This window comes from Leucoraja erinacea, chromosome 5 (genome assembly GCF_028641065.1).
Source record: "Leucoraja erinacea ecotype New England chromosome 5, Leri_hhj_1, whole genome shotgun sequence".
Classification (NCBI taxonomy): Eukaryota; Metazoa; Chordata; class Chondrichthyes; order Rajiformes; family Rajidae; genus Leucoraja; species Leucoraja erinaceus.
Window position 1 is genome coordinate 10,054,104 of NC_073381.1, and position 13,560 is coordinate 10,067,663.

The 13,560-nt window shown below is 41.0% G+C and overlaps 1 protein-coding gene across 2 annotated transcripts in view; it reads left to right on the forward strand.

The window, feature by feature from the left end:
• The first annotated feature begins 251 nt into the window (after nucleotides 1–251).
• lmbrd1 (LMBR1 domain containing 1) overlaps nucleotides 252–13,560 on the forward strand; it is a 163,004-nt gene continuing 149,695 nt past the window's right edge. The window contains exons 1-2 of one of the 2 annotated variants that reach the window (XM_055635037.1): nucleotides 252–410; nucleotides 11,020–11,196. In XM_055635037.1, coding sequence (XP_055491012.1) covers nucleotides 351–410; nucleotides 11,020–11,196 — 237 coding nt within the window. In that variant the 5' untranslated portion in view covers nucleotides 252–350. The remainder of the gene's footprint in view (nucleotides 411–11,019; nucleotides 11,197–13,560) is intronic. The other variant, XM_055635038.1, reaches the window with a different exon arrangement.

Sequence of the window (13,560 nt, forward strand, 5' to 3'; positions counted from 1 at the left end):
GATACTTGGATATATTTTGTCACGAATTCGTGGTCTTCAAAGCACCCACGTCTTCAGGCAGGCAGGTAGGTCAGGTCAGGTCAGGTCAGGAGCAAAGATTATAGAGGAGCTTTAGAATCTTCTAGAATCTTTGGTCAGGAGGGAGGGCGAGTGTTCGCACGTTGGGGGCGCGTGAGCGAGCGCCTCGAGACCACAGGAGGGGACCGTTAACCCGGCGCGTGGATGAGCGAGCGGCGGTTACACGCGCGACGCCGGTCCGCGGGGCGCGAGCACGTCGTGGAGCGGTTGCGTGCGCGACGCGGTTGTTGGGAGGAGGAGGAGGAGGCGTCGGCGGCGGCGACTTAGTGGAGATGGGGTCGGTGCTCACCGAGGCCGTGTGGGGATGGTCCATATTCACCCTCGTCCTGCTGGTAGGCAGCCGCTCCTTCCTCGCGACGCCGGTGCACGACTGTCTCGGTGAACGTTAAACTTGGGCACGGAGGCAAGGCCCGTGGGGGCCCAGAAGCCCGGGTCTAGCGCACTCTGCACCCTCGGGCTCGGAGGCGGGTGTCAGCTGGCTGCTACAGGATAGGTTTACTGGAGGTTTACAGCCACTCAGAACTAGTGATTCTGCATCGAATAGAACTGTTGATAACTGCCCTTTAAACGCCTGTGTCATGTAGAACCGAAAGGCTGCAGAATCCATGTAACCCGATGTTTGTAAACAATTTATTTCACTGTCAAGTCAAGTCACTTTTATTTCTACAGCACATTTAATAGCAATGTTACAAAATTTTGAGATTTAAAAAATCAAGTCTGCAATTTATCCCATCAGATAAAGCATAACAATAAGTTTAATTTGACACCTAATTCACTTTCATATCTCAAGTAATAAAAAGGTTATGGCCATTTTCATACTCGGAAATTAGCATCTTGTTCCCTATTGATTTTCTATGGACATAACAAAAAAGCTGTGATCGTGGACAGTCAAAAGCACATAACCTTAAAAATTAAGAGAACTGAATGAAATTTTCAGTTATCATAGATTGAACCATTCTGAAACAAATATAAAATAATCTAACTTGGATGACCTGAAATTAAAGCATATAATTAGTTAGTTACCCAATTGTAGCTAATTTCAAACTTCAATTTACTAGATCTAAACATCTATCCATTTCTTAATAAATTATTAACATTTTTAAATAGCCCAAGCGTCCAAATAATATTCACAAATAATTCACAATAAAACATGATTTTTAAATCTCATTTACATCAATTTATAGGCCAAATGGAAGGATTTTAGTGTTCAATTGCTGTAAATTAAAGTCAATTTAAATTGGCTTTCTAGTGGGCTCATGTGGAACGCGCTGGTTTAGAACGTTCACATTGCGCTAGATTTATGCCCTCAAATGCCCAGAAAAATACTGCGGGATATAAAGAGCCCAAAATGAGCTACTCGCTATAGAAAACTTTAATAATTGTTTGCTTTATAAAACCCTGGGGGCTGCGAGAGGTTGCGAGTTTAGAGAGTGATTTTTAAATTACTCTAACTATTTTACAAGGCCATAAAAACTAATAATACCTTTTGCGACGGGGTCTTTCAGCGATTTTCCGTTAATGATTTACTAGGCTAAACATTTTCGATTGCAACAGCCTAGTAAAAATCGCGTTTTAAACCCGCCCCCTCTAAACAGCGCCAAAATCACACACAAGGGGTGGGGCAGATGCTCAGCCACGATTCAGGTAGGTTTTGTAACATACCTACATTTAAAAAACAACTCTTGTTGACCAAAGTACTTTACATTTGTGGCGGTACTAATATTATACAACAGTGGTTCAGAGATTAAGTACATACATAAATACATACATATAGCCCTTCCTCAGAGGACGTCAAGAAAGGCTTGAGAGTAAAGATGAGTTTTAAGTCTGGTTATGGGCTTTGTAAACATAAAGAAGGATCTTGAAATTTATTCCGAACCGCACAGGGAGCCAGTGGAGAGAGGCCAGGATCGGGGTGATGTGGTCCCTTTTTCGGGTGCCCGTCAGGAGTCTTGCGGCGTTTTGGACCAGTTGCAGGCAGGATAGGGAAGATTGGCTGATGTCAGTGTAAATGGGAGTTGCAGTAATTGAGGCGGGAGGACCTCGGTGGTACTTGTGACAAATAAAGTACCATACCGTAACCGGTAAATATTCTCTCGCACTCCACTTGGTGGGGAGGTGGATTGAAAGAATCGATTGAATGTGGAGTAGTTTACAAAGGGCTGAATAGTTTTTTTTTGTCGGACTTATTTTGCAACAATTTGCCTTTTAAACAGTTGCCTAATCAAAAACTATTAATTAGATGTAATCCAAATTGCCATTGGGGGAACTTCCAATAATATGTACAGTCAATTGTGGCTACACATAAACTCTCCAAACATACACAAAACAATTAGATAATATTTCCAAGAACCTATTGGCCAAGAAATAACAGGGTAGTTTTTCGGATCGTATTATTGTGGTCGCAGGTTATTGCAATACATCAATGTTAATCACTCTTAATAATTCAATACATTTCCCCGGAAGTGCCAATGGTATTTGTGAAATAGTTTACCCCTAATATTGTAATGGCCTTTACATCACTTCTATTGACATAAATATTGTGGCGATGGCAACATTTGTGTTTGTAATTTAGTTTGCATTTAAAAAGGTGCCCTTTAAATTAAACTTGCAAACATGAATTGCGAAATAATTTTCAAAGGTATTTTACTCATGAAGTGTGTTGGCAAAACTACTGGGAAACTTCCCTTCTGTGCCCTGGGGTTCCAATGGCATTAGCTTTTTCGTATAATTCAAATGTAAAATATGTTTGAGGGGAGTGTAGAATTGTGGTGTATGTTTGTATAAAAATAAGTTTGAGATTGATAACTAATTTTCTGTCAATAGTTGAATGATTCATCTAAACTTGAATGCATTAGTGGTGCACAGCATTGACATCCTGCCTACCCGTACTATCTGCATTGTCTTCCTATGCTGTATGTGTCAGTAAGTTAATTGGCCACTAAGTTGCCCTGGTAGTGCTGGAATCTGGAGGAAGAAATTTAATGGGAGAATGGGATTGTTCTCTGAGAGGATGTAGACTCAATGGGTTGAATGGCCTATGCTATATGTTCAGTGTTTATTAAAAGATGTTAAATGTGTTTCAGTATAAATAATGGGGAGATAATAGAAATGCTTGTGGAGGTGGGAGAAAATTGCAGCAAGAGGATGTACTGTAAGCAAAATAACCTGGGCCACATGTATTGAATCCAAGGTTGCAAGTGACATTGCAATGACCACAATCTCTCCAAATGTAGAGGAGATGTCAACTTGCAAGAAGAATTGTGGGGATTAACAGTGGTATAACTGGCAGAGCAGCTGCCTCAGTACTAGACCGCAAGCATTGCCACTTTCATTTCACTGCACATCTCGTATGTGTATGTGACAAATAAACTTGACGTGACTTGACCTGGGTTTGATCCTGCCCTTGGCTGCTGTCTGTGGAGTTTACACATTCTCCCTGCAACTCTATTGCTGCGCCATTGTGCCACTCCTTGGACTAAGATGTCTGTTAAGAAGGGTCTTGACTCAAAACATAACACTTACCTTCTCTCCCGAGATGCTGCCTGTCCCAATGAGTAACTCCAGCATTTTTGTCTATCTCTGTCACTGACGTGTGCTGAATTGATGGCATATTCACAACCGAGCGAAGAGAACACTGTGACATTGATTAACTGGAAATAACTTATTGACAGTTTTGGTTTACATCAATCTGTACCATTTTGCGTAATGTGTTTGGGAAGATAATTTTCAGGAATATTTGCCAATTATTGTCGATTATGATTCTTTTGGTACTGAAGTCAGTTGATCTAGCTGTTCATTGGTGCTCTACAGATTGGACTGGTTCCTGAATAGGAGGAAGCTTCAAGAGCTTTGAGGCCAATTTAGAGGATCAAAGAGAGAGGGCAGTGAAATTCTAGAACATACTAACATTATAAAGGAAATGATATCAGGTGTTGATGTGATCTTAAAGTTGGATTTATTCCTATGGCCTGTTGAGATGTAACTCTGGTTGCTATGGGAGGCAGAAGAATAAATTGCTGGGGTCCTGAAAGAGAATCGCAGCAAAGATGCATGATGACTGGGGGGCACAAATGTTGTTCCTTTAGTCGAGAATGGCAGCAGGATAAGCAGAGGACCACAGGCCGATGAATATAATGGACTGGAGAAGGGTTCTGACCCAACTCGTGGTATGAAGGGTTTCGACTTAAAATGCCACCTATTCCTTTTCTCTAGAGATGCTGCCTGACCCACACGGTTATTCTAGCATTTTGTGTCTATCTTTGACATAAAACAACACCTGCATTTCCTTCCTACACATTATAAATGGCATTGATAGGAAATGTATTGGCAAGAATCCTGATGGATGGGATGAATCTACACTTGGAAAGTCAAGAATTAGAATATAGAACAGCTCAGAAGAAGGCTCTTTGGCCTATAATGTGTGTGCTGAACACGATGCCATGTTAATCTGATCTCTTATTTCCCCTTGCGTTTGACCTTCCAAAGTGCAGTACCTCACATTTTCTCAGATTAAACTCAATCTGCCATTTTTCAGCCCATTTGTTTAGCTGATCTGTATACAATGACGGCCTTGCTCACTGTCTACAACTCCACCAAATTTGGTGCAGATTGCAAATGATTTGCTAACCAGCCCATCTACGTTTACAACAGTGGTTTATCTCAAACAACAGAGCCCCCAGCACAGATCTATGCAGAACTCTACTGGTCAGTCAGAATTACACAATTCCACCACAACTCTCTGTCTTAGAGTCATAGTCATGCAGCATGGAGGCAGGCCCTTTGGCTGAACTTGGCCATGCAGACCAAGATACCCCACCTAAACCTGACCAACCTGCCTGTGTTTGGCCAAAATCCCTCTGAACCTTTCCTGTCCATTTACCTGTCCAAATGTCTTTTAAATTGTGTTATAGTATCTACATTAACTTTCTCCTCTGGCAGTTTGTTCCAGATTCTCAGATTTGTGTTCAATCTTTCCCTCTCACTTTAAACTTATGTCCTCTGGTTCTTGATTCCCTTACTCTCATATAAGACTCTACTTATTGCATCAACTCAATCAATTCCCCTCATGATCTTATACACTTCAATAAGATCACCATTCATCCTCCTGTGCTCCAAGGTATAAAGTATAAACCCTGCCCAAGTTATTCCTATAGCTCAAGCCTTCAAGTGTTGGCAAAGTCCACATATCTCTTCTCTGCACTCTTTCCAGTTTAATCACATCTTTTCTATAGCAGGGTGACCAAAACTGAACACAATATTCCAAATGTGGCCTTACCAACGTCTTGTACACCCGGAACATAACATCTCAACTTCTATGCTCAATATTCAGACTGATGAAGATCAATGTGCCGAAAGCCTTCTTGACCAGCCTATCTAACTGGCATCACTTTCAAGGAACTATGTACCTGCACTCTTATGCTCAACAAAATTCCCCAGACCCCTGCCATTCACTCTGAAAATCATGCCCTGATGTGACTTCCTTTAACACAACACCTTAACTTAACTGCATTAAACTCCATTAACCATTTCTCAGTCCACTTTCCCAACTGATCAAGATCCTGTTGTAATTTTTGATAACCATCTTTGCTATCTACCACCCACTTTAGTGTCATCTGAAAACTTACCAATCATGCCTTGCGCATTCTCATCCAAATCAATTATATAAACTGGTGGCTCCCGATTGTTTTGGAGGAATTTACTGAGTTTTAGAATCTTGGTCGGTGACGGCACTGCAGATGTGGTGGATGGAATGATTCCCAGAATGTGCCTGGGATTGAACATGATAGTGCAGACATCTTGAGGACCACAGTGCTGGAGGAAATTAGGAATTGGTAGTCAAAGTACCTCAGCAAATCAAGGGTAGTGGGTAAACATGGCCAAAATGCATTTAGGCATTCAATCAATATGTTAGAAGATGACCGGGAAGAAATAAACTTTTATTGTTGCATGTCCGAGTCTGAATTTGCTGACGTAAGAAATTTAAAACTTGCACATTTACATTGTTGTTTTAGGCATGTTACCATATGGGTGGTTCCCCGATTCCCATTCTTGTAACTAGTGAAGGGAGGGTTGCTTTGGTAGGCAAGCCCATGCTGCTGCGAGCTGAAATATGATCTTATAAACTGAACAATTTACCATGTAGTGTGAACAATAAGACCTGTTAGACAATATGTCCACGGGAAACAAAACTATTCGGACTACAAATGATACTTTAATATGCCTTATTCAATCCTAAACTACAACCATGAATCAGCTTGAACCAAAAAGAGCTGGTACAACAGATTCAACTTGATTTAGTAAAAGTATGCATGATTGTTAGTACGTTAATGCACGTTTCTGTTCAATGATTCTCAATTTGTAGCATATTTCCATGAAAGTGCTAATGTTTGAAATATTTATCGAGGATTTTTACCCTTTTTACTGACTGATACAGCAGCAGATCATAAAATACTTTGTAAGACACTAATTACGTAGACAGTTGGATTTAAACCACAATCGAACACAAAAGGTTTGTCAAAAAAACGTTCATAGTTACTCAAATAATGACACACATAGGCTATGATCACTCACAATTCAACCTAATGTTCTGTAAAACACTCTTTGTACGAACAAATTGCAATGCATTTTGGCGTTCAACCGTTCATAGAAACATAGAAACATAGAAATTAGGTGCAGCAGTAGGCCATTCGGCCATTCGAGCCTGCACCGCCATTTAATATGATCATGGCTGATCATCCAACTCAGTATCCCGTACCTGCCTTTTCTCCATACCCTCTGATCCCCTTGGCCACAAGGGCCACATCTAACTCCCTCTTAAATATAGCCCTGGCCATGTTGGATGATGAAAGGGGAAGAGTTACTTACCTTGCCCAATTCCCGAAGTCAGGCTTTGCCCTCTCCCTTGAAGAGTCTCTGCATATTGCCTAGCAACCTTTCCTGATCACATTTGACAAATTCTACCCCCATCTGAGCCCTTAACATTGTGGCAGACCCTATAATGTTGGGAAAGTTAAATTCCACAGCTGTAACAACCGAATTGGTCTTGCACCTGTTGCAATTGCCCATCATGTTTGTCCATTTAATTTCTACTGACCATTTGGGGGCCTATAGTACAATTCCAACAACCATATAACCATATAACAATTACAGCACGGAAACAGGCCATCTCGACCCTTCTAGTCCGTGCCGAACACATAATCTCCCCTAGTCCCATATACCTGCGCTCAGACCATAGCCCTCCATTCCCTTCCCATCCATATAACTATCCAATTTATTTTTAAATGATAAAAACGAACCTGCCTCCACCACCTTCACTGGAAGCTCATTCCACACAGCTACCACTCTCTGAGTAAAGAAGTTCCCCCTCATGTTACCCCTAAACTTCAGTCCCTTAATTCTCATGTCATGTCCCCTTGTTTGAATCTTCCCTACTCTCAGTGGGAAAAGCTTTTCCACGTCAACTCTGTCTATCCCTCTCATCATTTTAAAAACCTCTATCAAGTCCCCCCTTAACCTTCTGCGCTCCAAAGAATAAAGCCCTAACTTGTTCAACCTTTCTCTGTAACTTAGTTGCTGAAATCCAGGCAACATTCTATTAAATCTCCTCTGTACTCTCTCTATTTTGTTGACATCCTTCCTATAATTAGGCGACCAAAACTGTACACCATACTCCAGAATTGGCCTCACCAATGCCTTGTACAATTTTAACATTACATCCCAACTTCTATACTCAATGCTCTGATTTATAAAGGCCAGCACACCAAAAGCTTTCTTTACCACCCTTATCTACATGAGATTCCACTTTCAGGGAACTGTGCACAGTTATTCCCAGATCCCTCTGTTCACCTACATTCTTCAATTCCCTACCATTTACCATGTACGTCCTATTTTGATTTGTCCTGCCAAGATGTAGCACCTCACACTTATCAGCATTAAACTCCATCTGCCATCTTTCAGCCCACTCTTCCAACTGGCATAAATCTCTCTGTAGACTTTGAAACTCTACTTCATTACCCGCAACCCCACCTATCTTAGTATCATCTGCATACTTACTAATCCAATTTACCACACCATCATCCAGATCATTGATGTACATGACAAACAACAGTGGACCCAACACAGATCCCTGTGGCACCCCACTCGTCACTGGCCTCCAACCTGACAAACAACCATCCACCATCTGGCATCTCCCATTCAGCCACTGTTGAATCCATCTTGCTACTCCACCATTAATACCCAACCATTGAACCTTCTTAACCAACCTTCCATGAGGAACCTTGTCAAAGGCCTTACTGAAGTCCATATACACAACATCCACTGCGTTACCCTCATCAATTTCCCGTGTAACATCTTCAAAAAATTCAAGAAGATTAGTTAAACAAGACCTTCCAGGCACAAATCCATGTTGACTGTTCCTAATCAGACCCTGTTTATCCAGATGCTTATATATATTATCTCTAAGTATTCTTTCCATTAATTTGCCCACCACTGACGTCAAACTAACAGGTCTATAATTGCTAGGTTTACTCTTAGACCCCTTTTTAAACAATGGAACAACATGCGCAGTACGCCAATCCTCCGGCACTATTCCCGTTTCTAATGACATTTGAAATATTTCTGCCATAGCCCCTGCTATTTCTACACTAACTTCCCTCAATGTCCTAGGGAATATCCTGTCCGGACCTGGAGACTTATCCACTTTTATATTTCTCAAAACAAGGTGATAATCTTTTTATTTTTCAGCTCCGTCTATATAACTTCACTGGACAATCCATCAGTTATTTCATCTTGGACTACTAAATTGAAGTTCTCCCTAATCAATAACGTACTTATCCCTCTTTTATCCCTGCCTTTATCTCGTCAATAGCAGCTATACCCTGAAACATTAAGCTGCCAGGCCTTTCTCCCCCTTACCCTGATTTCCATAATCACTATAATGTCCCAGGTGCACATACCCATCCACATCTTGAGTTAAGAGGCTTGCCAGGCCTCTTGCATTGAAGTAAATGTAATTTAATTCAACCCTTTCCCACTCCTTGCTGTGCCCCTGTATTTCCTGTCTACTGAATATGCTGTATTTGATTTCAAACATCCCACCTGCCTAAAACAACATAGTTTTCTAAAAGTGATGACACAGGTGGACAGACTGATTAATTAGATGTTTGGCATGCTTGCCTTTATTGGAGGAGGCTTTGAATACAATGATTTGGGACATCAGAATATAATGGTATCATGCCATTGGTGATAGAGCACCTATAATATTTTATGCAGATCGCCAGAAGGAAGTGATTAAGCTGGAGAGTGTGTAGAAAAGATTTGCAAAGATGTTGCTAGAACTGGAGGATTTGAATTACAAGGAGGGATTGGATAGGCTGACACTGCTTGCTCTGGAAGGAAGGAGCCTATGTGGTCATCTTCAAGGTTTATGAAATAATGAAGGGTATAGATAAGAATGGTCAGTATTTTATAATAGGGAAGTCTAAAACAAGAGGGTCTTGGATTTATGTTGAAAAGGAATCTATGGGTCAAGTTTTTTACACTGAGGATGGTGGAGGGGGCACCCAGAGGTAGAAGAGATGGATACAATAACAATATTTAAAAGACATTTGGACAAGTCAGACTCAGATTCAAACTTTGTCATTGTGCAGTGTACAGTAGAGACAACAAAATGCAGACAAGTGCATTAATAGGATTGGTTGGAGGGACATAAATGAAATGAGGGCGAATGCACCTTGTTCAGAAAGCTTTCTTGGTTGGCATAGACCAGATAGGCTGAACAACTGACTATAGTTGTGAAAAATTTGTCTCCAATGCAATTGATAGAAATTATTTTAAGTTCGAACAAATGCTGATACAATGCAGGTTGATAATAAATTGGAATGATGAATGAATCATTTTTTATTTCTACCAATAACACCAGACAAATCAGTCTCAAGGCCAAATTCAAATGTTTTTTTTTACCGATATGAAATCTACTGGCAATACTTCTTTTTAAGAAGGCATCATTTTAAATTTAGGTATTGTGCGTAGGCTACGAACAAGCATGTTTATTTGTGGGCACGTAGTGTGCAAGCAACCTCAGTGTTATGACCATTTGGGTAATGGAAATTTGCCCTTACAAATTGAAAAATCAGCATCCTTTTCGATGCATGTGTAGATGAGGACGCTTTGTATTACAGAAAATTATGATTACGAACCATTTACTAGGAATTCAATAACGGGTGTGGCCTACACTAGTTAGTGATATGACAAGGTAGATCGTTGGGTTAAAAAAAGAATACCAGGCCAGTTAAAAACACAGACAGCAGTGCAGTGGATATTTAACATACCAGCATGTCTTTGGGATGTGGATGAAAAACTCCAGGGAGAACGTCCAGACTCTACAGAGACCACATAATTAGATGCAGTGTGTCAATGTGCTGTATCATTTCCAGTGACAAAACAGGAAATATTAGTAGTTAACAGATTAGGTGACTTCCTTGGGGTGAAAATTGTATCAACATTTTGAGTCAATGGCCCTTCTTCAAAACTGGAAAAGTGAGCAAACAAGTATATTGTAAGTTGCAGTGAAGTGTAGAGACAATGTAAATATCTATGATAAAGTGTGGCCTGAAGTCATTAAGGTGGTTATTACTTCAAACACTTACAAAAGAAAAAAAATAAAACAACAGATTGAACTAGAAATTTACAGTTAGCTGGTTATCTGAATTGTTGAATTCAATATAGAGGCCAAGGACTGCAAAATAACCAGATAGATAGTAAAGTTATTTTGCATCCATTTATGTTGGGCATCATTGGAGCTCTGTAGGATGGGACAGGGCATTGTCATGGTGACTGGAAGCTAAATGTCACCTTTGTTTTGCAATGTGTTCACACAATCTGCATTTAGTGTAAAGAAGACCACATAATTTCCATTGATTTTTTTTTTGTGTTTTGCAGGCAATTCTAATATTTTGCTGGATATATATCCGCCGATACCAGAGTCATCAAGAAAGTGAGGTTGTCTCCACCATAACTGCTATATGTGCACTTGCACTTGCACTGATTACTTCTTCGTTGTTGCCTGTTGATATATTCCTTGTATCTTACATGAAGGATTCCAAAGGATCTTACAAGGTACATTACTTATCAAGTTTGTTTAACAAATATCTATGAATCTATCAATATCTATGAACATTGACAGTACAGTGCTTTAGATAGAATTCTGGAATTATAACTTTTACTAGACTAAGTGGGGCCCGTTGGGGTCCTAGAATCACACGGGAGGGCTGGTCCCCCAACGCAATATTCTGCCTCTCCACCAATTACAATATTGGTGGCCAGTGGGAGGGGGGAGGAGAGGCGCTTTCTGGAGCGCTAGTATGGGTGTTGTGGGCTGAAGGGGCAGGTTTCCAGAGGGCCAGTGTGGACATTGTGGGCCGAATGGATTCTTGGGCTGGCGGCTCAGTCACTCAAGTTTGTTGTGCTGGCAGCTTACTCACTCACGGCTGATGGGCTGGCAGTTGACTCACGGCTATTCTTGAAATTCTATTTCAAGCAGGGTGCAAGGCCACCAAATTCAAGTGCAGTTTCTTACCAATTCAAGCAGGGTGCAAGGTCACCAAATTCAAGTGCAGTTTCATACCATTTCAAGCAGGGTGCAAGGCCACTAAAGACAGTGAGTTGTGACCTCTCCCTCCTCCATCTTGAAGAGACTGAGCCACACCCACACTTCTGGGTTTTATAGTCCCTTCCCACTCCCGCCAGAAGGGGCGTGGCCTTCATGGCGTGATTGACAGGGGAGAGAATCTCAACATTTTTAAAACACTAATAACTCTTTTATTTTTCATCGATGGGAAATATCCTCGGCACCTGATGAGCGGAGGGGGACTGAGTAAGATGGCCAAAAATCACAGCCGTACGTGGTAGTGTTTTTTCTAAAATAAATATAAAGACTTTTAATTATATAGAAGGCAACTCAACTTTAATTCGGCAAGGCAACTTTAATTAGGCAAGGCAACACAGCTTTAGCATTTCCAAACCAAAGGCAACACAGCTTTGGCATTTCCAAACTATATTTTCAAACCACATTAAGGGCACTGACAGGTCAGTAAAAGCACTCACAGTTAGTAAATGTGTTCAGTGTTATTCACAGCTCAGACTGAGAGACGTGACCCACTCGCTCCCCCATCTTGCAGAGACTGACTGAGGCACTCAACACTTCCGGGTTTTATAGTCCCTCCGGAAGGGGCATGGCCTTCAGGAGAGAGAATCTCAAATTTTTTTAAACTCTTTTATTTTTCATCGATGAGAAAAATCCTCTTGTCCTGCGCAGCGGAGGGGGACTCTGAGTAAGTTGACCAAAAATCACAGCCGTAATTGACAGCTTTTTTTCTAAAATCAATATACAAAACACCAGGAAGTGGCCAAGATCAGACTTTTAGTAATATAGATAGTTAAATAATTATTGCCAACCTTCAATTTAGTCAGATCAAACCATTTTTTTTCTTCTCCAAAGAAAACCATTCAGCCTTGGCTTCTATAGGAAAGCCAGTCCTGAATCCAAACTTTTAATAGCTTTCCTACCACTATAGCTAATAAGCCTAAAAATTCTTGAATTATCCTTCCCCCCCTCCCCCCCCCCCCCTTAAGCAAAGGAACAAAGTCGTCTGCTCTCCAGTCCTCCAGGACCTTGCCTTTGGCTAGATAAGATAGAAAGATCAAGACCCCAGTAACCTCCTCACGTACCGCTCTCAATAATAATAATAATAATAATAATAATAACTTTATTTGTTAAGCACCTTAAAAACAACCAAAGCTGACCAAAGTGCTGTACAGAAAAAAGAAAACAAGCAAGACATCATAAAACAGGCAGAACAACAGAACATACAACTAACACGAGGCGCATAAATTACATACAAAAATCCAAACAATAAATTAAAAAAACATAAAACACGAGTACGAACAACGCAGCAAAACCAAGCAAATAAAGTTAATAAACAATTCAACACCTCACTGGTCTACCAAGGCCATGGAGAATAGATATGCGATAGATGCCATTAGCAGATACAAGGAACTGCAGATGCTAGAATCTTCAGCAAAACAAAGTGTTGAAGGAACTGGGCAGGTCAGGCAATATCTGTGGATGGAATGGACAGGTGATGGTTAGGATCTGAAGAAGGGTCCCAACCTAAAACTACATCTGTCCATTTCCACCACCAGTGCTTCCTGACTCACTGAGCTTCTTCAGCACTTTGTGTTTTGTTCTAGGCCCTATCAAGTTCTGGGGACTTATTCGGCCTTTCACCTCAACATCATCTCCTTGGTGATCCCACAATGCTCTGGCATAAAGGTAGACCCGCCCCATTGATCTCACTATCATCCAGGTCCTTCTCCTCGTGAACTACCATTGGAAACTACTAGTTTAGTATCTCAACTACATTCTCAGGCCCCAAACATAAATGTCCTCATCTATCCTTGAGTGGTCTTTCCCTTCCCATA